The sequence below is a fragment of the Lachancea lanzarotensis genome, scaffold LALA0S03 (assembly GCF_000938715.1).
Source record: "Lachancea lanzarotensis genome assembly LALA0, scaffold LALA0S03, whole genome shotgun sequence".
Taxonomy (NCBI): domain Eukaryota; kingdom Fungi; phylum Ascomycota; class Saccharomycetes; order Saccharomycetales; family Saccharomycetaceae; genus Lachancea; species Lachancea lanzarotensis.
This window is the reverse complement of record NW_019212881.1, coordinates 605,280-629,663: the sequence shown is the minus strand read 5'-3', so window position 1 is coordinate 629,663 and position 24,384 is coordinate 605,280. Positions and strand designations below refer to the sequence as shown.

At 43.5% G+C, this 24,384-nt stretch overlaps 10 protein-coding genes across 10 annotated transcripts; 6 read left to right on the top strand and 4 right to left on the bottom strand.

The window, feature by feature from the left end:
* Positions 1 to 30: 30 nt before the first annotated feature.
* Positions 31 to 3,108, bottom strand: AHK1 (LALA0S03e06920g1_1; the record flags this gene model as incomplete). Its single annotated transcript, XM_022773369.1, has 1 exon — positions 31 to 3,108. The coding sequence occupies one exon, from the start codon at positions 3,106 to 3,108 to the stop codon at positions 31 to 33; it is 3,078 nt and encodes a 1,025-aa protein (XP_022627850.1).
* A 1,237-nt stretch (positions 3,109 to 4,345) lies between these two features.
* BRE1 (LALA0S03e06898g1_1) lies at positions 4,346 to 6,331 on the top strand (the record flags this gene model as incomplete). The annotated part of the gene is made up of 1 exon (XM_022773368.1): positions 4,346 to 6,331. The coding sequence occupies one exon, from the start codon at positions 4,346 to 4,348 to the stop codon at positions 6,329 to 6,331; it is 1,986 nt and encodes a 661-aa protein (XP_022627849.1).
* Positions 6,332 to 6,838: 507 nt separating this feature from the next.
* DUS4 (LALA0S03e06876g1_1) lies at positions 6,839 to 7,885 on the top strand (the record flags this gene model as incomplete). The annotated part of the gene is made up of 1 exon (XM_022773367.1): positions 6,839 to 7,885. The coding sequence occupies one exon, from the start codon at positions 6,839 to 6,841 to the stop codon at positions 7,883 to 7,885; it is 1,047 nt and encodes a 348-aa protein (XP_022627848.1).
* A 920-nt stretch (positions 7,886 to 8,805) lies between these two features.
* Positions 8,806 to 9,520, bottom strand: RPL31B (LALA0S03e06854g1_1; the record flags this gene model as incomplete). Its single annotated transcript, XM_022773366.1, has 2 exons — positions 8,806 to 9,093; positions 9,464 to 9,520. The coding sequence occupies 2 exons, from the start codon at positions 9,518 to 9,520 to the stop codon at positions 8,806 to 8,808; spliced, it is 345 nt and encodes a 114-aa protein (XP_022627847.1).
* A 911-nt stretch (positions 9,521 to 10,431) lies between these two features.
* Positions 10,432 to 11,334, top strand: RXT3 (LALA0S03e06832g1_1; the record flags this gene model as incomplete). The annotated part of the gene is made up of 1 exon (XM_022773364.1): positions 10,432 to 11,334. One exon carries the CDS (start codon positions 10,432 to 10,434, stop codon positions 11,332 to 11,334), a length of 903 nt encoding a protein of 300 aa, XP_022627846.1.
* A 238-nt stretch (positions 11,335 to 11,572) lies between these two features.
* On the top strand, positions 11,573 to 12,268 carry GAG1 (LALA0S03e06810g1_1; the record flags this gene model as incomplete). The annotated part of the gene is made up of 1 exon (XM_022773363.1): positions 11,573 to 12,268. One exon carries the CDS (start codon positions 11,573 to 11,575, stop codon positions 12,266 to 12,268), a length of 696 nt encoding a protein of 231 aa, XP_022627845.1.
* A 127-nt stretch (positions 12,269 to 12,395) lies between these two features.
* BLS1 (LALA0S03e06788g1_1) lies at positions 12,396 to 12,728 on the bottom strand (the record flags this gene model as incomplete). The annotated part of the gene is made up of 1 exon (XM_022773362.1): positions 12,396 to 12,728. One exon carries the CDS (start codon positions 12,726 to 12,728, stop codon positions 12,396 to 12,398), a length of 333 nt encoding a protein of 110 aa, XP_022627844.1.
* A 697-nt stretch (positions 12,729 to 13,425) lies between these two features.
* On the top strand, positions 13,426 to 16,428 carry VAM6 (LALA0S03e06766g1_1; the record flags this gene model as incomplete). Its single annotated transcript, XM_022773361.1, has 1 exon — positions 13,426 to 16,428. The coding sequence occupies one exon, from the start codon at positions 13,426 to 13,428 to the stop codon at positions 16,426 to 16,428; it is 3,003 nt and encodes a 1,000-aa protein (XP_022627843.1).
* Positions 16,429 to 16,507: 79 nt separating this feature from the next.
* Positions 16,508 to 19,330, bottom strand: UTP21 (LALA0S03e06744g1_1; the record flags this gene model as incomplete). The annotated part of the gene is made up of 1 exon (XM_022773360.1): positions 16,508 to 19,330. One exon carries the CDS (start codon positions 19,328 to 19,330, stop codon positions 16,508 to 16,510), a length of 2,823 nt encoding a protein of 940 aa, XP_022627842.1.
* Positions 19,331 to 20,936: 1,606 nt separating this feature from the next.
* Positions 20,937 to 24,272, top strand: VIP1 (LALA0S03e06722g1_1; the record flags this gene model as incomplete). Its single annotated transcript, XM_022773359.1, has 1 exon — positions 20,937 to 24,272. One exon carries the CDS (start codon positions 20,937 to 20,939, stop codon positions 24,270 to 24,272), a length of 3,336 nt encoding a protein of 1,111 aa, XP_022627841.1.
* Between the last annotated feature and the right edge of the window lie 112 nt (positions 24,273 to 24,384).

Genomic DNA, 24,384 nt, shown 5'->3' with positions numbered 1-24,384 from the left:
ACTTTGTTTAAAAAAAGATGTATAGTAATGCTACATGTACTCAATTCGAGCATTGTCCAGATTTCTGTGACTATTTTGAGAGTTTCGAAAAGTGCTTAATTCGGGATCCAACATGAGTCTTTGACCGGAATAGTGTACCATATCCATAAAGTGCAGTCGTTCGGAAACAGTATCGTTGAAAACTGTTATCATTTTGACCAATTTACCGAGCTCCGTCCCTTGCTTCATTGTATAGGGTGTGTTTTGAGCAGATGGTGCGTTCGGAGTATTATGTTTCTCCAATCTCTTTTCTATTGATTTTTCGCTCTTCGCAGAAGTCAGCGTGAATTGATCTCCATCATGAGGGTTTGATGAGGTGGATTGGCTAAGTCCGAGGCCTACCAAATATGGATGTGGTACCATTGGCTGGGATGATATGAAGCCTTTGCTGTTATCGTTGCAGGAACCCATGACAAGACTCTCTGACACATTGGAACTGTTGATGTCTCCCGCCAAAGACGGATGATCAGCAAAATCGACTAATCCTTCACCGGAGTTTTCGTTCGTTGGAGGGAGTGGTTTATCGTAGCTTTTGGCTGTAACTATTCCCCATTTGTCGTTAGCTTTCTGTACTCTTAGCACTGCTGATGGCATCGAGCCAGAAATAGGCACTGTAATAGTACGAAACATCCATCTGATGGGCTCAGCTTTTACAATTTCTGCAGAAAACTTCGATTCTGGTGGAGCTAAAAGCTTTTTCTTTTTTTGAGGCTGTACAACGTCGTCATGCTCATCTTTAATGGAGGATCTACGTGACGTCAATGAATCTTTTGATATCGATTGATGAGTTCGCAGTTCCAATGATGAGCCACTTCTATTAGCGGACAATGAAGAGGCACCGGACAGTGAAGAAAACATCGAGATCATTTCGGCTGACTCACAGTCGTGCTTACCGTCCAAAGTCAACACAGGTTCACCTGCTAGTCTTGAGCTTCCGGAGCTTGTACTTCTGGTGAAACGTTCCGCGAGTGATCCCTTGCTCTTCTTTGAATTTTTTAGGCTAGAACTACCAAATTTCGAGAGGAATGACCCAAAAGCGCTAGCAACAGAACCATCGGCTTCTTCTTCTGCAAGATCACTACTGCTCTTGCTGCTGTTATTAGGTCCGCTGCTTAAAAGGTTTTTTGAAGGGTTACTGTCAGATTTGGAATCTTGGTTGCGTTTCTTAGCTGCCTTCTTAGAAGCCTTCAGAACCATTTCATCTAAAATATCGAAAGGGTATCGACCTTGAGATAAAACAAACATTGGCCTCACATTAGCAGTCATTATGACCGAAGGAAGTAGAAGACTTCTTTCTTTTTCTTTGTTGTTGTTGTTGTTATTGTTCAGTTCACATTCTTTAAGTAAAGAGTCTTCGGAGGTTGAATCGTACTTCGATAGTATCACCTTCCGGTTGATGTGAAAAAGTAGGACGTCTGTGGCTAAACTCGGGTGAAACTCTGCCGGAACTTCTAACTCTAAAGAAACTGCTCGTAGATAGGCTTCTTGAAGTTTCTTTACCACCTGGGTTTTCAAAACTTCTAGAGTGACATTAGTTGAGCTCAGTAACCGGAAAACGACTATCTTGAAAAACAAAATTCGCACAACATCGAAGATTGTGTCTTGAGCCAAGTTTTCCCACCAATCAATCACCAAAGTAGTAATTATATCGCTTTGCACTTGTTGATCGGTTGGGATGTAGTCCCAGATGTTGAAAAGCGAGACCAATGCGACGCATTGGCAATTCACGTTTAGAGTTTGGAGCATGCTAGTGAGACCTTGGCACCACTTTGGCCAATTGAATGCCAATAAATAAGGTTCCAAAGAATAAAACTGGAATAAGACAAACTGTAGAAGCCGATTGTAAATCAAATTTCCTAGCTGATGGTCATAAGCTGGAATCTTGGCTAGCTTTCTGAGAAGAATACCATCGTGAAGTTTTATCCAATTGCAAAGTAAATTAGACATGTTTGGATGAAGACAACCTACAAGTGATCGAATACACTCCCACAGTTTTACCGTTTTGAAGTTTACGAAAACAAAATTATCAGTCTGCTCACTTGTTACCGGGAATGTTTGACCCGTTGGTCGCGTATGCTGAAAGGAGTCATTTTCCTGAGATTTCAGAAATCGAGAGAACGCTGCAATATCACTGTCAAGGTTTTTGCTGATATAGCGAATCAAGACCTCACAGCCTGGTATTGAAACCTTATCAACTTTCTCAATATTGTGCGCTGCCAAACTAGACAGTGCTATATGCCAATAATGCCAGTAAAAAGCCATGAAAATGGTGTCGTTTCTCAAATATGAGATAACGACTTGAAATATTTTCTTGTCTTGTTCGGTCAAAGTGGTTAGGGACCGCGGAGGGCAACTTTGGCCACTAATTTTATGATCCTTGGTTTTCCAAGGAAATGCAGGAAAAGAACGCTCTACGACACATACATTAGGCTCCAGAAACCGCAGCAGTAATGAGTCGTATTCAAATGAGGCGTCCAGATAGAAAAATGCATAGGCCATCAATTTGCCCATGAAAGAGTTCAAAAGCTGATTATACTGATTGTAATAACGCAGCTGTTGTTTTGCATGAGCCGCGGGCAGCTGTTTGTTAGAAACAAAAAACTTGCGTTTCTTGGTATTAGAAATGAGTCTGTTGGTGACATAATGAACACTCAGGAGAGTGTGATATGCAGTGATGTCAAGTTCGCGCTGGTTTGAGGATGCAAGCCCAGTGAGTGTCAAAATCCGGCTGACACTCTCGAGAGCCACAGAACATACCTCAATTGTCAGTAAAGGTGGGATTTCGTCCTGTTCCTGGCTTCGACTGTCACTGTTGAGGAAATTGAGCAACGTAATCCACCATTGTACCAGCAGGTCTCTTTCTTTTGAGTCCAGCGGCCTCTCTGCCTCGGACACAGTCTGCAGGTGTCTGAGCCGTGACAAGAGGTTTAGCCGCAAGTAGTTGGCCAACAGTTTTGCATTGGCAGTTGCTGTACTTGGCGGTAGCGTTCCTAAGTACGCTAGTAGTGCAATGAACTTGTTCAGAGACTGAAGTAATCGGGTTTCGGTCTTGGATTTACTATAGTCCATCTTGCCAGGGACATTCAAAGACCGGACTTTTTTCCCACTTGCGCCTGCAGAGAACTTCTTCCTGACACTCTCCGATCGCCCCGGTTTCGCTCAACAGAAAACTAGAAAGATAGCGATGCGAATAACCTTGGAGTTTGAACGGTTCAGCTTTAATTCTGTCTATTATCGTCAGGTTTGCCAAATTTTGAAACTTATTGAAGGGAATAACTGTCACTTTGTACTAATGTGACGTCGACTTTAACAATGCTATAAATAAGCTTATAGACAGATAAGTAATTCGATGTTTTGGAATAAAGGCAAGAACAATGATGGAGTTGAGGATCAAGATGGACTAACAAGTGGTTAAGCAATGATATGAGTAGGCGGGAATGTAGATTTCAAATGAGGGACATTACTGAGAAAAAAAACGGCGTTAATTAGCTGGATTTCAAGCTTTTTTGGTGGGGATGTACGATCGAGGTTTGTTATGGGAACTGTAAATGATTTTGATCTCACGATGAGGAAGTTACGCTCTAAGAATGGGGTGGGCTGAGAATGGTTGGAGAAGGGGGTGAGACAGACGTTTTGATGGAGAAAGGACGGATCGTTGTGAAGGTAGAAGAACTTTAGGGGTTTCGGGGGGTGGGTTTCAAAAGGGCGCCATTGTGATGAAGAATAAGGAGAATTGAGTGTTCGTGTGAACCAGGGGATAAGGTCTTTCGATTGGTTTGTGCGATGCGTAGCGAAAGTCCTTCAGGAATCAGGGGAATTTCCGGATTTTTGGATTGCGTTTTCTCGAAGGTGGCCAAAAGGCGTCTTGTTCTCTGAATCGTGAAGAAGACATTCGAAAATATGATTCGATTCAAGCTTCTCTAAGGACTTACTGATCTTCGAGTTGATCTTTAGACAGCATGATCTTCTTCGAGCTCATCTTTCGACTAAATAATCCGATTCAAATTCTTCTTTCGATACAGATCTCTCGCTCGCGGATTCTCAACAATAAAAAAACCACCTCCCGTACTGGACAACTGTCAATGGGCCTTTCTTTCCATCATTGAAGCTCAAAATCAAGCTCATTGGGTCCAAGATCACTAAAAACGTTGAGGAAGCTCAAAAGCCAGGGCCTTTATATTACCCATTGAAAAAAGTCAAGTCAAGTACAACTGAAGTAAAGCTCGATTTGACAGAATTCAAAACATTCAACCGAAAAGAACCGCCAAGGGGGACCTTTAATAACTGTTTTGAGCTATTTCACACTATGTCGGGTGAACCAGCTGCCAAGAAGGCCAAATTGGACTGGGGCCTGACCGATCCTGCTGAACCGTTGACTCGAAAGGATGTTATCGCATTTCAGAAGGAAGCACTTTTTAGAGCGCTTAACAAGCACCGTACGCGTGCCGCAAGTCTCGAAACGCAGTTGGGAAAGGGCCATGATAATTTGACACAGCTACGTGAGCAATATGCCCGCGTTTGCGCGACCTTGAGCGTCTTGGCCGCTAAATTAGGCAAGCTTTGTAAAGATGACGTGGATGCCCAGAAACTATGTGATAGCATTGTACAAGGCGTAGAGACCAACGTCGCAGATGTTGCCGAGCAGCTAGCGGTATTATTCGACAGATATGCCGGTGGTGTGGGCGAAGACTCGAGCTTGACGTCCCATTTCCATGCGCTCGAGAAATCCAAGCAAGCGCTTTCTACACACAACCAACAGCTCCAGGAAGAGCTTGGTGCGGTAAGGGACCATTACCAAACCCTCATACGGCGGTATGATCGTGATGATAGCGAAACCTTGAAGAGAGTGCTGAAAATCAAGAATGATAGCGACCCAGTAAAAGCTGATTCGCCTCCGGCTGCTCCAGAAGCTGCTGTCGCCACACCTGATTCGAGTTCTAAAGCGGATACTTGTAAGGAAGAAGAGTCTAATCAAATTTCAAGCATAGAACATGATTTGCAAGTTCAAGATCTCAGTAACCAAATAGAAGCTCTGAGAAATACGATCAACGATTTAGAGAATTGGAAATCAAGGCGGGAAAATGAGATATTGCAATTACGGACAGATCTAGCCAATTCCAAAAATAATGCTACAGAACAACATCCTGAGGGAAGCCTTGACCGAGACTATCTAATGCGTCGCTTAGAAACGCTGCGTGAAGAGAACGCTTCGCTAAATCAAACCAACGGATCGTTCCTGGCTAAGTTTCAGCAACTGGTGCAGGACAAGGAGATTTTCACCAATAAGTTGACGGTGGAGTTTCAAACCGCCCAAGATGCTCTAAAGAAGCATAACGCCATGTTGGAAAAAGATTTAGTGAGAATAAGGAATGCACGGGACGAAATGACAGGGAAGATGGCCATTTTGGAAAAACAGAAAGGCAAGTCCGACCTTATTGAAGATTTGCAAAAGATGATGGATCTACAAACCGACAGAATAGATAAGTTGGAAATTAAAGAAACAGAGCCTTCCAGGGATGTACTGACGAAAGAGCTTCAAGATCTTGAAAGTGCTTATAGGGAGCTCTCGAAACTTGCACACAAGAAATACTCAGACCATTTGACTCAAGAGTCTGTATTAGCCAAACTCACAGTAGAGAAGACAAAGGCAGACCAAAAATACTTCGCGGCAATGAGGTCCAAAGATTCCATTTTGATTGAAAATAAAAATCTTACAAAAAATCTCACAAAATCCAACGAGCTTATCGTGCAGCTGAAAGAGATCGAGCGTAGTATGCAAGGAAAGATTGAAAGCTTGATCAAACAAATACATATTCACGGGTCAAATGAAAAGCGTCTAGTCGACGCAAACAAAAGCACCTCCATCAAGCTTATGGATGTCACTTCTGCTCTGAGTAAATCCAAAAAAACTATAGAGTCATTGAATCAGGACAAATCTGATGCTGTCGAAAAATTGACGAATTTTGAGCTCCAGATTCATTCTGCAGAGAGTGAAATAAACGCTTTGAAGCTTCGGCTTTCTCAAGAAGAGGCCAAAGCTACAAAGTTGCATAAGGCCCTGATATCTTCTGGTGCTAGCGATACGTCCGTTATTGCCGAGGAGCTGGAGAATTTCAGAACGATTATATATTGTTCTTTGTGTTCTAAGAATTGGAAGAACACTGCCATAAAGACGTGCGGACATGTCTTTTGTGACCAGTGCTGTAAGGAAAGACTTGCTGCTAGGATGCGCAAATGTCCTATTTGCCGTATGCAGTTTGGAACTCATGATTTGTTGGATCTTCATATGTGACATGCCTATGGAAGCCTGCTGGTCGTATTAAAAATTCTGAAAAATTGTTTACGTGAACCATTGATTAGAAATGATTTAGATCGCCATATTGTGGTGGTACTTGGGTATGATTCTTTATCGGGAATGTCTCATAGCATCGAGAGAGTGAAGGAGGATGCTGCTATAGCATTTCAAATTCCGATTGTAACAGTTTGAGCATATGTATATACTGATATGTGTATGGAAATTTCACTGAAAGACTGATTCAGTTGTGTACATCAGAATTCAAGAGGAGCTCGAGGTTCTACCAAGCTGGATGTCTCTAGTAGATGATGGTGCTGAGTTGAAGGTGTTTGTATCGTCATTTAGCTGGTATTGTCAGAATGGGAAAAAGTGATAGAAAAGATGTCAACTTGAACCTGAAGAAGCTCTAAGCTTTTTAACTCATCGATGAGCAAGCATATCTGGCCAACAACTCACGCTAGAACGACTGATCAATAACGACTTGATAGTCATAGCCCATGATCCATGACTAACGTACCGCCGCCAGTAAGAGCTCTCACTAAAAAGAATGATCCCTTGTACATTATCAAGTCTCGAAAATTGACACACAACAGATCGGTGACCATTGCAGGTCCAATGGTTCGGTATTCTAAGCTTCCGTTTCGCCAGGTCTGTCGCCACTATAATGCTGACATTGTGTATACGCCGATGATTCTCGCAAGAGAGTTTGTGCGTAATCGTCATGCCAGAATGGCTGATTTTAGCTCCAATGAAAGTGATACACCGTTAATCGTGCAGGTAGGCGTGAATAACACCACAGACCTGCTCAGATTTGCTGAAATGGTTGCTCCTTACTGTGACGGTATTGGAATAAACTGTGGCTGTCCGATCAAGGAACAGATTCGAGAAGGAATCGGATCTGCTCTCATTTACAACCCAGACCTTCTTTCAGAAATGGTCTCTGCAGTCAAGACCAAATATGGCGACAAATTGAGACTGGAGACCAAGATAAGAATTCATGATAATTGGGATCAGACAGTGGAGCTTTGCCATCGACTTTGCGATGCGGGCGTGGATTGGATAACAATTCACGGTAGAACCAGGACAACACGCTCATCGGTGCCTGTGAACCTGGAAGCCATAAAGTACATTACTGACAAGATTAAACCAAGAGGTGTGCCAGTGATTGCAAACGGAGATTGTTTCACAATGAAGGATTTCCAGAAAATCATAGACTATACAGGCGTGGACGGCGTCATGGCTGTGCGGGGGCTTTTAGACAACCCTGCCTTATTTGCGAGCTACGACACATGTCCCTGGGGTGCTTTGGAGCTTTTCTGGCATTATGCCATGGAATTTGGTGGTTTGCCACATCAGTTGCTTCTGCACCATTTGCATTGCATGTTCGAGAGCATGAAGCTCGAAAAACACCTTCACAACGAGCTCATGGATATCAAGACTACGACACAACTTATAGATTGGTTTGACCGGAATTTCGTGCTGAAAAGAGTTGATGAGGTAGGATTTTCTGAAGCTGTTGAAATTCCATACAAGAATCAGTCCAAAGTGTAGAACAAAGACGACAAGAGTTACAAACATGTTGATCAAAGGATTTCAATCATTAAAAGTCAACTTCGGTGGTGGTGACAGTATCAACGATGCCCTCGATGGCCGCTGCTTGAGATGTCTCGATTTCAAGATGTAGGGTAACACTATACTTTCTCCTGGGTATTGAAAAATGCTGAAAAATTCAGTTAAGTTGTAGTTTCCAGCACAACTTCTTAACCGTTGTTTAGAGCGTAAGCGCTCTCGAGTGCTTCCAAAAGCCGGATCATGTCCGGTTTCAAGACTTTTAGGGAGTATGTTATAAGAATTCCACGCGTTGGGAGTCGCTTTTCGATTTCACAGAATTTCCCTATCCAATGATGATAAGTTCAATTTTTTGCCAGTCTAGTAAGAACAGAGCGTTTCCGCAAGAGACGTTTCTTAAAACCATCCCGTACTTGCGTACGTCTCCTTCGTTGTGTTTGGACCGGTTTTCGTTTTGGGATCCGGTTCGTTTGACTTCAATGATGGGAGAATTGGGCGTTTTTTAATGTGATGAGTGGCTGGCGTATTTATGTCATAGTTACACTGAGGATGCGGGAGAATCTGGTGGAACTGTGAGAATAGTCGTGCTTTAATCTACGGAGAATATTATACTAACAGTGTTCAGGCATTGATTGCTGAGTTTGGGAGTATAGAATTGTATAATAATCGTTAAATTTGTCTTTCGATATGAATTATTAGTGGTGTGTGTGGGCGAGTAAGTAGTGCTAATTCTTAGAAGTGCCACAACCGCTAGCAAGCACCCCTCATCTCCAAAAATTGACCGTTTTTATACTATTATTGAAACGTTTTTGTGCTTTACATAAAACTTAAACTACAGTTGGATTCTCCGGTTTGAAGATCTATTCGACCGGATGGAGCATGCAATGCTGTAGAGCCTAAGCTTACTCGTCGTCTTCTTCAACGACAACGGTGTGCAAGCCCTTGACGGAGGCAACGACGACTGGCTCGACGTAGGCGAATAGAGGGAACTTGGCGTTTTCTTCCTCGTTTCTCTTTCTGGAAATTCTCAATCTTAGTCTGAATGGGACACCTTTGACACCTCTCTTCCAGATTTCCTGGTTCAATCTTGGGTCCAAACGGACATCCTCGGTTCCCAAGTGCAACTTGGCGAACTTCTTGATCTCCTTCACGGCCTTTGGAGCTCTCTTTTTGAAGGAAACACCATGCAACTGTAATAATAGTGGAAAAGGTTAGTAAATCGTTCCGAATAATCTGGTTTGTGCTAGAATGGAGAATTGAGGAATACATTTTAGATCTTTAGTTTGGAAATACCATAATGACTGTGATAATGGTCTGCAGATCGTTGTTCCGTTAAAAACAAAGCATGGCCTCTTCCCACGTCGTACGGCAAAACGCTCCCACTGGACATATGCTGCATTTACCGCCTGTGCATTTTGCATCCGTTCCCGCTTCGATTGGTCTTGTAATTCTTGTTCTGTCCGTATTTCGTCTTTTTGGACCCCCACTACAAAACTTTGTCTAAAAGTGCTCCCATATCTCCTACAAACGCAGCTGAAAAGCGCAATATTGCCCACATACCCTCTTGTGCAAGTTGATGGTGTATTCACGAGTAACAGTGTCTTTCAAACCGGCCATTTTCGTTCACTTGAGTTGCTTCTTGACTGTGACTTACGCCTGTGCTGTGTGCTCGATCCTTCAATTTTGTCAACTTTCAAATTGTTACTAGCCTACCGACCCGCTGGTTCGTCGGTCCCATGCCATTGGAGCTGAAAGATTGGGAAGGGAGCTGGGCAGAGGATCTGGAAACGGAGTGTGGAGCTAGGCAGAGGGCCTGGGACGTCCAGGCGGAGGAAGCTCCGGCGCTGGACTGGGATCCCTCCTCCATCCTCTGCCTACGATGTGTCGTGGGCTGGGGTCTGGCCTGACGGGGAGCGGGAGACCAAGCACATATGTTCATGATAGACGCAATCCTCGATTGAAATTTCAGCCCACGCAAAAATATAATTTCTTATTTTACTTTCCCAAAATAAAATAATATGGTGTATGGGTGTTGCAGCAGTCTAAGGTAAGCTCCGAGAAGAAGAATTATATATGGTTAGACGTCAAACTAGCCAAATGAACCAGTTGAAGCAGCAGGCAATGCAGTTTGCAATGCTACGAACTCTAAAGCACGCATAGTGTCATGGCAGCAAGCTATGTTTGGTTCTAGTTGGGAAAGATAGGAGTCAATGTAGGTAAAAATGAGATATCGTGGAAAACGATATATGTTTTGTCATCGTTGATTAAGAGATACTAGCCTCTTCTAGGTCGCCAGACCCACCACATTCAAGTCTCATGTTAATGTAATCAAGGTACAGGCCAAACGTATAGCTGTCATAGACACGCTTTGGTTATGGAATGAACAGTGGACCCTAATAACATCACTAGATACGTAATTGTCATTAGTGAAGTAATAACACAGCAATGACTACCTTCGACCGGCCTCTCCTTCAACACACCTATCTGTTGATCACAGGCGGAACCGTGCTTACGCGGCTCGTCACTCGATGGAATTGGCTACCGACCCAAATGAGGCCTACCGGCAGACCCAATTCCAAATCTATAACCTGCAGCAAACGCTGCTGAACTCATCCAAGGCGGTAGAAAATAAGGTAAATGATCAACAACAACAGGAAGAGACCAGTATGCACGAAACCGGTGAATCTGCGTACTCAAGGTACAGAAAAAGCATTCAAAATGGTGCTCCAACTCGTACACCCACAGAAATCGATTCTCGGCCAATTTTGGACCTCGTGGCAGGCAAACTTGGCAAGCCACACAGACGTCTGGGTGGGATTCGCTACGATCCGTGGAAAACTGGTCAATTGCAGGCTTCAACGACCAAAAGCACCAAAAATGATGTGACCCCTCCAGCTGCTACCAATACAGCGCTATTGTCTCCACCGCCATTTTTGCCCGCATTTGGTTTCGCAAACATCAACGCTCTCGTGACCGTAGAAGTGCGTTTTGAAGACCTTATCGATGCCCAATCACCGGTGTCGTCCACCAACCTTCGGGTGACTAACAATGAACTGTGGGGCTCACAACTGTACACGGACGATTCTGACCCACTACTCGCGTTGCTTCACAGCGCTGTTTTTACAAGTTCCGACGTCGATGGCCCTGCAGTTCTTCAGGAATTGCAAACGCCCGCGAACCTTGAAAATCCTCAGAATGTAAAGGGTGAGATACCTCCTACCCCAACACCGTACGATCTAAGAATGGACTTGTTACTGCTCCCGCCTCTCCAGTTCTACAGTTCCACGGTAAATGGCGCTATCAGGTCCAGATCTTGGACTTCATCCCATGATGGGATAACTTACGGCATCTACAGTATAGAAGTGATTCCAAGAGACCATTCCCTGCAGAAGATCGAACCCAAGGACGAAACTAAAGCCGTCAATTGGTGATGATAGTGATCATTGTAGCGATAATGCGACGACATCACCATCCACGAATGTCGAATTTCGGAAAATGTCAGCCTCTAATTGACTTAGCAGAAGCCTATGCTTAGTTGAGACGCTTAAAAGCTCGCTAAGACTAGAGACGAGTAACATCCACAACATCGGGACGTCTCCAAAGGAAGAGTTACAAGGTGTCTGAAACGTCAGGATATCACCGAGGGTTTATTTGTGCGAGAAAACAATCATGAGATCCGAGAGTCGTAAAATATCGTTATCGTCGAATGGGTCGACAACGACAAAAAACCCGTTTAAACACTTCATCAACAGGTTTCGGGTTGGATTGCATCAGTTTTCAAAAGAGGCTCTGGACAGTGACTCTGTGGAAGATTTTGAGTCTGTTAACGGATTATTTGACAGCGAGGACAGAAAGAAAAGCGAAATGGAAGAACAGGAACATCAGGAACAACGTGGGAGTGAAGAAAGAAACAGCAGCACTTCGATCACTTTGAATAGGGAGATAGCTCTTACCGACGAGGAAGACGATGAAGACGAAATAGAGCAGGACTCTAATGACGAAAACGGCTCCGGCTGCACCAGCCGTAGAGATCAGCAGACTTTTGCAACATACAATGCAGTAGAAGAATGTGTCAAACTGCGATCAAAGCTTGGAGAGCCGTTTGTGCAGGCAGATCGCATTTGGCGTAGACGTCGTGAGCTATGGTGCCAGACGACCGAAAACGCCGAGTTTGGAGTGGCCGCTAAAAATCGCAAACGGTTTGATGAAATTGCACCACGTCATTACGTTCGTGTGTATCGTAAATTAGTGGTTGACGGGGTACCTCTCAAACGTGCTTTGAACTTGCAGGACGCTATCAGAATTATAAATGCCGGTTGGGTGGAAACTCAAAAATGGGAAAGAGCTTCCAAGGGATTGGCGTGAAAGTACGTTGAATACGAACACTCAATGACCAAAAAACAATAAGTCTTAGTTGTATACAACAGATACTTAAAATATTATACAGAAACGAATAGCACGGTCAAAGCATAAGCCAAAAATTGGCGGGTCTTCACAACTCTTCTCGTCTATTGGCCTTAGCTTTTTCCACAGTAGCTTCCAAAACCCTCAAATTGCGATCCATCAGCTCTGCCCAGTTTTGAAGATCCCCTTCCTGAAGATTCAGCTGGCTGTATTTATTATACAGCTTTTGCAAAGGTAGAGCACCTCGGTTCTGTAGGACATTGTCATGCAAGTCCATCAGCTTCTTGAGTTGTGTTTCGTTGATCGATGCATGGTTGGTTTCAATCTCTCGTTGCGCTTCCGAAACGGCAGTATCAGTGCGACATTTGATGATTCTATTAATCTCGCGATCTAATTGGGCCTGGCGTGAGGATACTGACATATATAAACCCAGATTCCCTTATAAAAGCGGCGATTTGCACCTTTAAGGTAGGTTTTCAGGTTTAAATTGTATATCTGGGGTTCTCAATGCATCAACAGAATATCAACAGAATATTTATCTGAAGATCAAAACAGCGTACAAAATTGAGTGAAATAGCGGGTTTCTCTAGCTAAAATTAAAACGGTCACCTTTGCTATCATTGGAGGATCAGGATGCTATATTTTTGAGAGTCAGACTGTGTCATCTGCGATATAAAGCTCTTAATTTGATAAAGCGAGACAGAAGCACAATTTCGAGCTAAAGATGCCATTCTAAGGCAAAAGTTCAATTAAAAGATGGCTTGAACAAAATCTGAGCTATCAGATAAATGTTCTGGAGCCAAATCATGGTGTGAATACTCAAACCCCGTTTTCATCAAACTGATGTCATAGAGGCATCGAAACCCGATCAGAAACTTCGAGAACGGCTCAAATTGTTTGGTGGCTGCTCCAGAAAGGTGAATAGCGCTAGTTAAAGACAATAGATATGAACAAAGTGGCCTGTTCTTGGCTGTGGGTGGATATGGTCCTTTTAACTTACGCGAGTACTTGTCACGCTATCGCGAGTCCTTTCTACAAACCAAATATTAGGCCCTAAAGGTGTGGAATGAAAGAAACACATCTTCAATTTCATATCTGTAGCACGGGCCAACCTGCAGATGCTTAAGGCCACACACCTGTCGTCTATTAGTCGCGATGACATCGTCTCAATTCTTCCGATTACTGAAACGTCCAAAATACTGGCCTCCAACCGAGAAGGACATGTGCTAGTGTATTCTTACGAAGGTCAGTCGTTACGTCTAACGCAAACATACAATCATCTCATGAAAAACAATGGAAGAGATACTACAATTAGCGACTTACTATACTCGCGCCAATTGAGCACGGTATTTGCCGTTTGTGCAAAGAGCATTGTGTTGTTGAACAGCACAAACTTGAACCAATATGATAGAATTGTGGAAAAGAGAGGCATAAAACAGGCATGGATGCATGAGCAGCCCACCAGCAAGCATGGGAATATCACGATACTGCTGTTACAACCTCACAAAACGACAACGTTGAAGCTCTTTCTTTGGAACGATCGCGCCTTCAAAAACGTCTCTGAGATGAGCCTAGGGCATAAAGGCGAACAAATACTATCTATGGACATGGATCGCAATGGTTTAGTGCTGGCGACTAATATGAGCTGCTATTATTGGAGGCTTAAAGATCTTTCATTACAAAAACTCACTAAAATTGTCAGTCCGGTTTGGCCCCAGGGCATCAACGAAGCGTTGGAAGAATTAGAAAACCTTGGAGTCTCTAAAAAAACCGAGGACCACCAAGATATGGCTTCTGTATGGAGCGGATCCAATGTCTCGCGAAAAATAAGCATGGGCAATTTCTTTCAGCGTAAAGAAGCCCGAGGCGGGTTAGACAAGACACGGTTCCTTTTCCACCCGCCATCCTATCCGCATACGATTCTTCTGGACGGTGCGTCCAGAAAGAAACTAGAAGTCATGACTACTTCGTCACACGGGCCTTATATGACAGGTTATGAGCTGGGCCGATTCATCGATGCCAATAAAGAGTTTGATAATATCCAGTACTTTTCATCAAACTTTCTTATACTGAACAACCGCAAGACAATAAGAATAGGTGATTCGCACTATGGTTTAAATTTCCTAGAGTTCAATGTCGGGGAAGGTATCAGAAAAGTGGTTAGGGCACAGGGCTCAACTTTACTTGTCTGGACAGAAGCCGGTACTTTACAACTGTACAAACTGACCATAAGTGATGAACCCACAAGCATTTCTGACAGCGAGGATGATTTTATTGCAGTAGAAGAAGGTGGCCCGACACGAATGCTAAAGGCAATCATTTTTTACCAGGCACTGCTTGATCACAAAAATCCATTTTCTTTATGTGAAAGCTTCGAATGCGAAAATATTGAAGAGACCGTTGATTTTTACGCTATGAAACTGCGAGATTTAGTTGTCCTGTGGAGTTTTTCGAGCTTCGATAAATGCCAGACGCTGATTGAGAAGTCCCAAAACACAGTAAAAACCCAGGCAAGGATACTGGGCTTACAAGAACTCATCATAAAAGGGGTCTTTGATAATCTCATCAAGTTTCTCGCACCGCCTGAGCTAGTTATTGGTCACTGTTTTTCAGGATCTATGGCGAGATTACTGAACCAAGAACTTACACAAGAACTAAACCACCATCAAGGTATAAACGCGAATCATTTCCCTACTCGTGTCATGAATAAGTGGTGTCTACCTTATCTTACAGATATTAGACGAAATCTCCACAACCTCGCTAAAAATGGAACAATAAAATGGGAATACGAGAGGAGAGCGGTCAAAGTGGACCTCCAGTTTTTCTTGCTTGACCATCATCGAGAGCGGAGCATCGAGAGTTTACTGAAGCTTGTTGACACTTCAATTTTTAAAATTTACCTCGAGTTCAATCCTGCTATGCTAGGGCCGTTTACAAGAGTTCCAAATTCCTGTGATTTTGAGACAGTGGTGGAAGATTTATCCAAAAATATGAAAATTCAGGAGCTCGTCGATTTTTATTTTATGAGAGGGAAACATGAGCTAGCTTTGAAGCTTTTGACAGATCTTGAGAACAATGTGAAGTTGGCGCATCCTGAAACCCTCGCAGCGGATATCAAGATGCTTGTTGTTGATTACCTCAAAAAGCTACCTCAGTCTGCATTACCAACCATTTTCGAGTACACACTTTGGCTGATCAAAAAGTTCCCTAAGGATTCTCGCATAATCATTACTAGCATTTTCATGAACTTCAGTCCACACTGTGCTACCCTAAGGTCTTCAGATGTTTACGATTTTATCGATAGAATCGATAGCGAGTTGTCTCTCAAGTATCTGGAGTTCATCGTCGATGCTTTCGATTCCTCGGAAAGAAGCGTCTACATGAAACTTATTGAAAGGTATTTGCAGAAAGTTGATGAACCGAAAGCGGCTCGTAAATTGGAGGCCATCTTAAGATCAGGGGATTCATACGAGCCCCGTGGGGTCATACGCATGCTTGATAATGCTCTTCACGAAAATCGCCCATCCAGCGAGTCTAAAACCCTGATCAAAAGATTGAAAACTTATTCTCTAAAAATGTTGGGAGAACATAACGAAGCCCTTCACATCCTCTTTGAGGAGTTATCTAGCTACACGCTTGCAGCTTCCTATTGTTCTGATCTTTATCATCAAGATTCTCGAGCAGGCGTGGAGGTGTTCAGTACCTTTTTTGACATGGTGGTCACAAAGAGTAAAAGAGACGATACCGGGCCTCGTACCATCCTTCGTTTCCTCGAAGAGTTTGGATTCAGGCTCGACAGCGCAAAAACGTTAGCAAAGACACCCTCAGACATCTCTTTAAAGGATGTTCAACAAATTCTAGCCAAGGAAATTGAAACCTCATCCTTGAGGAAAAATAGGGTCCGGATGGAGAAGAATCTCTTACAGGTAGAACTTGTTGACAAGACTTACGCGCTTGACAAAGAGCTTGCCAAATATTGTATCATTAATCAGGATCAGAAGTGCTACGTCTGCCACAAGCCGCTGTTGAACGGCCGCGACACGACGATTATGTGGTTTCCTAATGCTTCAGGCCGAATTCTGTCACACTATAACTGCCGGAAAGTTATAGAAACTAGTTAATGTCAAGACATCAGGAAATGCCGAAAACTGCGTTAAGCTGTTTAGAAGATATACAAAAAATTTCATTATCTAACCGCTATCAGGCTGTTGAAACAAAATTCGCAACACTCGAGCAGTATTTTACAACGGAGTCAAGCCTCTTGTTCTGTGACTGTGCTTCGCGAAGGCGATCAAATGCTTTTCTCAGTTCTACATTGTTGCTGTTTGCATGGAGAACGTCGCCGTGTGCTTTGAAAAGCAAACTGATGAAAGCTTCATACAACTCAAAATTAGCATTGGAATTCAGACCTTGTGCGAGGGCCTCCATGAACCACACAAGTTCATCGAAAGGTTCGAACGACTTCAATGATCTAATTTCCATGTCTAAAGATGCTGGCGACAGATTCACCAGACCCTCCAGGAATAATTTGTAGTTCGTTGCCAGGTGCCCTTCGCGAAGTAGTTTGGTGAACTTGGATTCGAATGTAGCTATACCGGGCTTTTGCTTCTGTAACTTTTCTTCCATATCGGAGGACAGTTTTTCCTTTTCTTGCTCGACTCTCGCATTTGCACGGGATTGCTCGTAGTCAACATTCTCCCTCGCGATAGCATCGTCACCAACTTTTTCACCAGAAATTTGTAGAAAGAAGGGGGCCTTCTCGGCTTTTTTAGGCTGTTCTACAGGTTTGGAACGTTGCCTTATAACATCCAAGTTTAAGAGAGTCTTTAGTCTGTTTCTTGGTCCCAACGACAGTGTTATCAAGTTAGCATTTATCTGATCCACTGATTGGTACTGCCCAAATTCTTCTGCAGACACCTCACTAGAAGGGACATTTTCAAATGCACCTTCTAGCATTGATGCATGCCCGTATCCAAACGACGAGTATAAAGAGACGTGAGCAAAGTCTTGTTCTTCAATTTGACGAGCTGGTAAGGGCTTAAACTGGGCACGATTGGTCCAGATCGAGATACCATTTCCATGCACATGAGTGGTCGCAACATAGTCACCGTTCGGCGAGAATCTGATGTTTGTCGCAACGCTGTCGAGTCGAATACCATCTATACAGAGACCTGTCGGTAAATCCCAAGTTCTAACGGAGGAGTCTAGAGAAGCTGAAATTACCCACCGCCCATCAGGCGAAAAATCCAGAGAACTGATCCTGTTGGAATGGCCCCATAGTTGCCTTACAACTTTTTGAGTCACGGCATCGATAACCACAATTGAGAAATCATCGAGTGCTAAGGCAAAAAGGTCGGACGACTTATGGTAGACGAGAGAGGTAATTGGAACATCCAGTTGTAGCTTTCCCAAATACGCCGATTTGCTGAAATCGTAGAAACCAACGAGTCCGTCCAAACCACAAGATACCATTTTTCTGTTCATTCCATCGACAGCAATCCCACTAACAGCCTTTTTGTGTAGTTTGTACTTCTTACGGGGAAGCCCACTTTGCAAGTTGTAAACACCAATGCCTCCGTTGGATGATCCAACGAAACCAAAATTTCCACAAGCAGAAATAGCCACACACTTCGCTAATCCGCCATCAATAGTATCCAACGTCCATCTCCCGACTCTTTTCGTCGCGAGGTTCCATGTCCTGGCAAAATGTTCATCCTTGTGAGCGGTCAAAAGATTTTCCCACTCACCCTGTCTAGCGTTTTCAATAGCCATGGAAAGTACCTCTGGGAACTTCTCCTTTAGAACGTTACCAGCAAGTTTGCCCCCATCTTTTTTCTTGTGAAGCCTTTGGGATAGCTCTTGGGACTGAGCATCTTTACGCAAAGAAAAGCCCCATACTGATCTGTCCGAGGAGGCAGAAAGAAGAAAATGAGACTCCGTATCGGCGAAAAGAATGGATGTAGGAGGCTGAGAATGCCCTCCTCTAGATCTCAAAAAGCGTGGTGGCTGGACCACGACTTCTGCGTCGCCTTGTGACAGAGATGGATCGAAAATGTATTCCTTCAGTTGATTGTCGTCCCCGGATGTGACCACTATAGGCTGGCCGTTCAAAAAAGAAGCCTTGGAGATACCACCGTACTGTTCCCGGTGCACGCTTTTCAAAATGTGTATCCGCGAACGACGATCCAAATCATAGAAGATCAAGTCACCGTTGGCAGAGCCCACAGCCAAATGGGCAGCCCCATCTGTTCTGAATGAAAGACTGGAAATAGGCACTGGAGTTTTGATAGTCCGTACTTTGCGGCCCTTCTTCACATTGTATAATATAACTTCGCCCGAAGCAGAACCCAAACCAATTATGTCGAGAGCAGGTGCACATTCCGCAGTGGTTATAGTGTAAGGAAACTCATCTGCGGTGAAAAGAAGCTTACCGGACTTCACATTGTACACCAACAGATTTGATTTTGTTACGACAACGATTTTATTCAAATAGGTAGGCAGATGAATAACGGAAACGATGTCAGATCCTTGCAGTTTGGTAATTTCAAACTTGGTGTATAAGGCTGTGGCGAATTTGTCCTGGCCGTTACGTTTGAAAACGTACACTACATTTTTATCAGTCGAGACACACATGAAATCACCAAAAACACAAATATCATTAACTGTAGCATCAAAATCTGGCATTTCAAGCAAATGCTCCAAACGTCCCCTCCTGTAAGCCCCAACTTTGTTGCCAAAACCAGCAAAAACGAAATGAAAATGCGTTGCTAGGCATGTAATTGACGCATCTGTCTCCTTTTCGCTCACAAATAGTAAGTGGAGGTTGTTGGCGTCATAAATTTGAAAGCTTTTACCAACACTGGTGACAATGTAGAAGGTGGATCCCAAAGTTCCAACTGCAAAAGGTACCGCATTGGAAACGTTTCCAACGATACGGAATGGTGACAAAACCTTGGATTTCCCAAATTTTTGAGCGTCACTGCCACTGGCAGTCAGCTTGCGCTTCTTAAGAGTCTCTGTCATCGACTGATTGGGGTGGCCTCGAGTTCTTGTGTTTGGTTAAAAGTTTGACGATTTAAGCTCATCGCGCGATGAGAACTTGATATTTTCGATGAGCCGTGGAAAATGTTATATCATTATTCACGTGCTGAAGTTGCAGTGGCAGGTTCTTTGAAATGTAGAAGGGACCCAGTAAAGACCAAACTGATGAATCCAAACAAGGTATATGTTATATGATATGGATAAGTGATACGATTCTTGTTTTACCCAACAAGAAGAAACTAGCGAGTTTATTGTAGGCTGGGTCACGTGACTGAATGTGAAAGGTGACACCATAAGATAGTGACCCGTCGACGGACAATGCTAGTGATGAGCTTTCCCGATTAATCAAAGAGGTATCAGTTAGCTCAAGAGTGAGGTATTATCAAAAGTGCTGCGCAATGTTGACTTTTGGCCGATACTATATCGCTTAGTCTTTGGTCTTTTCGAAAATATACTTTAACAGAAGTAGCAGTCCCTACAGTGTCCTATGGACTTGAAGCAGGGAAACTTGTACCCTACTGCCAGTGGAGTGGACTGCCAGAGCCCTATCCGCTCTTTCAACCCAATCCTGAACATCACTTTGTACAATAATGACACCTGAGACGACTGGCTTTCAAATGGCTCGAAGCGACACTACTTGGCCCCATAAAATTCACCGCGTAATACTCAGTTCATGTGGTATTCACAGCAGATACTTTGCTATTCAGGTTGATGTTCAATGTTTCAAAAACCGTAATTACGCTGTTGTATGACAGATACAGGGTTCATTTAATCTGCAAGACAGCACGATTATTCGTCTGTCATCTTTACTAGAGACTGCTGAAACGAAGAGAAGAATTCGAAATCAACGGAATTCTAACATTTTTCTGCTCAGAAAAATCAAGAGTTTGTAAATCAGAAAAACACCCGCTGATTTGGAGGTTCTAGAGAGTTTTCTGAGTTTTTGAAATTGTAAATATTTTCTGTCACTTCACCATTTGCAACTGTATTATAAATTCTGATATTCACATAGCTCTCCCCAGTCAAGAACCTTTTCTAGGCGCCATAAACAGTCGAAATCTCAGCTACTAAGCTTTACAAGTTCAAGATATCTCCATATGCGCAAACTCTACACCCTACCAAAAAAAAAAAAAAACACGCTCTCATGACGTCTCACCAATTCCTATATACTGCCAATATATACTCCAAACGGTTTTTGATGGCTTTGGGCAGTCTATTTATCTAACGCGCTATTCTCATCTCTCCAATGATCACTCAACTCTGATTTTACTGTCGTCGATCAGAAATTAACTTACACTATTCACAGATTAAGCAAGAGAACTCCAATCGTATCCATTAGACTTTCCTGGGGTGTTTTATGATATTATCCACAGCTCTAGACAACTAAAAACACCTCTACTCGCTCTTATTGATCAACAAAGGGTTCTGGCTATTTCCTGTCGTAGTGACACGTTCCTATGTATAATGAAATGCAATTTTGACTCTCGAATGAACATATAAAAAGAGAACTCAAATCCGTCAAGAACCCAACAAAAGAGCCCTCAAACCAGACTTTTAACACTTCAGGTAGTTTCAGACAACCCAATAAATGTGTGGTAGCAACAAAAAAGATGCTTCGCACGGCCCTGTGTCGCCGTTATTGTTGAATAATAAAACCAAGAAAGCGATGGAATCAATTGCCCCAATATTGGAAGGCTTCAGTCCCAAAACTTCTGCAAGTGAGAATACTTCCTTCAAGCTGCCACCTCCAAGCAGTCCGTACCAATCGCATGTCGATGACGAGATAGGATCTGAACTGGGATTGTATCGGACGTTGAGCATGAATTCTCAACACTCGTCTGCTTCGTCAAGACCCGGTTTATCTCCAACTAACTCCTACGATAACGCTCCAATGGGAGCTGGACTGCAGAGGTTGAAGAGTAACTCAAATTTAAATCCGAATAGTACTGCCGTTCCGGGAAGTTCTGCTTCAGTTTCAAGCCAGGCCACGTCTGAACAGGGACAAGGCACCAACGATCAAAGCGGAAACGAAGTTAGCCCGGAAACAGCTACCAGTTCTGCTACAAGCTCTGCAGGCTCATCCCGCAAGCCATCGTCGAGCGTCTCAAAACCACAATTACCCAAAATCGGGAAAATTGGAGTGTGTGCGATGGATGCTAAAGTGCTATCCAAGCCTTGCAGACACATTCTGAACAGACTGATTGAAAACGGTGAGTTCGAAACTATTATTTTCGGCGACAAAGTCATTTTGGATGAAAATAAGGAAAGCTGGCCCACCTGTGATTTTCTTATCAGTTTCTTTTCATCTGGTTTCCCACTCAATAAGGCCATCGACTATGTCAACCTCCGCAAACCATTTTTCATCAACGATTTGGTGATGCAGAAGGCTTTGTGGGACAGAAGACTTTGTCTCAAGCTTTTGGATGTGTCTAAAGTACCAACACCTCCAAGATTGGAGATTAGTCGAGATGGAGGACCCCGCGTTGATGCTGCTTTGAAAGCCAAATTGCTTGAAAAGGGTATCGATGTCAGACCTTGTAAGGAACCAGAATGGAGAATGATTGATGAAGATACGCTGGAGGTGAATGGAGTGAGAATGTCAAAGCCATTTGTGGAGAAACCAGTAGATGGCGAGGACCACAATGTCTACATATACTATCATTCCAAAAATGGAGGTGGTGGCAGACGTTTGTTTCGTAAAGTGAGAAACAAAAGCTCAGAATTTGATCCTGCTCTGGTATACCCACGTACCGAAGGTTCTTACATTTACGAAGAATTCATGGACACTGATAATTTTGAGGATGTCAAGGCTTACACTGTTGGTGAAGGGTTTTGTCACGCGGAGACAAGAAAGTCGCCTGTTGTCGACGGAATCGTCAGAAGAAACACTCACGGGAAAGAAATCAGATACATAACCGAGCTTTCTGCTGAGGAGAAGGAAATGGCGAAGCGTGTGACCAACGCATTCTCTCAAATGATCTGTGGCTTTGATTTGTTACGTGTGAACGGGAAAAGCTATGTTATAGACGTGAATGGGTTTTCATTCGTGAAGGATAACAGTGCATACTACGATGCATGTGCAAAGATTTTGAGAGATACTTTCTTACAGGCCAAGAAGAGAATGGATCTTGAAAAACGCAACTTGCCAGTTATCAAAGAGGAAAAAACTCAAAAGTGGGTTTTTAAAGGCTTGGTAACTGTCATCCGCCATGCAGACCGTACACCCAAGCAGAAATTCAAACATTCGTTCACCTCCCCGATTTTCATCTCGTTGCTAAAGGGTCACAAAGAAGAAGTGGTAATCAGAAACTCATCGGATTTGAAGGTAGTACTACAGGCTTTGATGATTGCGAAAGAAGAAAACACCGAGGACCCTCAAAAATTGAACGTCTTAGCTAGTGCCTTGGAGAAGAAGATGGATTTACCAGGCACCAAAATTCAGCTAAAGCCTGTCCTCAATTCTGAAAAGGAAGTAGAAAAGGTTCAATTCATTCTTAAATGGGGAGGTGAGCCTACGCATTCTGCACGTTATCAAGCCACCGAGTTGGGAGAGCAAATGAGACAAGACTTTGATCTACTGAACAAAAAGATTCTTCCCAACATCAAAATTTATTCTTCATCTGAAAGGCGAGTTCTGGCTTCAGCTCAACTATGGGCAATGGCTCTCTTTGGTGCCGACGAACTTGGTAGCGACGAGATATGCATCAGGAAAGATCTGCTGGATGATAGCAATGCCGCTAAAGATCTCATGGACAAAGTGAAAAAACAACTCAAGCCATTGTTAAGAGAGGGGAAAGAAGCACCTCCCCAATTTGCATGGCCCGCGAAAATGCCCGAACCATATTTAGTGATCAAGCGTGTCGTGGAGCTGATGAACTTTCACAAACGTGTCATGGACTACAATTTCAGAACCAAAGATGTCAGCGAAATGCAGCGCAGATGGTGTTGTGCAGAGGATCCTACGCTTTTCAAAGAGCGTTGGGATAAACTTTTCAAAGAGTTTGTCACAGTTGAGAAAGTCGACCCCGCTAAGATCTCCGAGCTTTACGATACTATGAAATATGATGCACTTCACAACCGTCAATTCCTGGAACACATTTTTGCACTGGATGACGCTAGGGCAAGAGCTAATTTGAACCTGTGCAAAGATTCTCTTGTGGACCGTTATCCCATCAATATCTTGGCCATGAACAACTTCAAAATTCCAGACTCTTCGTCGCAGAGCGGCGGTAGCTCGAGTAAATCCAGCAGTGTCGGGTCGTTGGGCTGGGTTCTAGAGAAGAACTCCAATTCGACACAGTCGTCGTCGGTATTTGACGACCCCAAGTTCATGCAGTTGCGAGAACTTTACAAACTGTCCAAGGTCTTGTTTGACTTTATCTGTCCGCAGGAGTATGGTATTGAGGATGGAGAGAAACTCGACATCGGCCTTTTAACCTCGCTCCCTTTGGCGAAACAGATCTTGACTGATATTCACGATATGAGGAGCAAAGACGAGCCGGCGTGTGTTGCGTACTTCACGAAAGAGTCTCATATCTACACTTTGCTCAACATCATTTACGAGAGCGGACTTCCCATGAGAATAGCTCGTAATGCGCTACCGGAGTTGGACTACCTGTCGCAGATCAATTTCGAATTATACGAAAGCACCGATGCTACTGGTCAAAAGTCGCATGCCATCAGACTCAAAATGTCACCTGGCTGCCACACGCAAGATCCACTTGAAGTCCAGCTAGACGAAAAACACTACATTAGCTGTATTCCCAAGTTATCCCTGACGAAGCATCTAGATCTCGACTACGTTTCTCAAAAATTGAGAAACAAATTCTCGCGAGTAATTCTTCCCCAGAAATTCACCCCGGTCAACATCACAAGTCCAAATCTATCATTTCACAGATACCTTTCTGGACAGGACGATGCCTGAGGGCGATGCCAAGAAATTTCATAAGTTGATTACCATACCTCAAGTTCAAAATTGGTTCACATTTTGAGCAATTGCGAAGTCAACTTGATATGCTTTACGCGACCCGGCAATT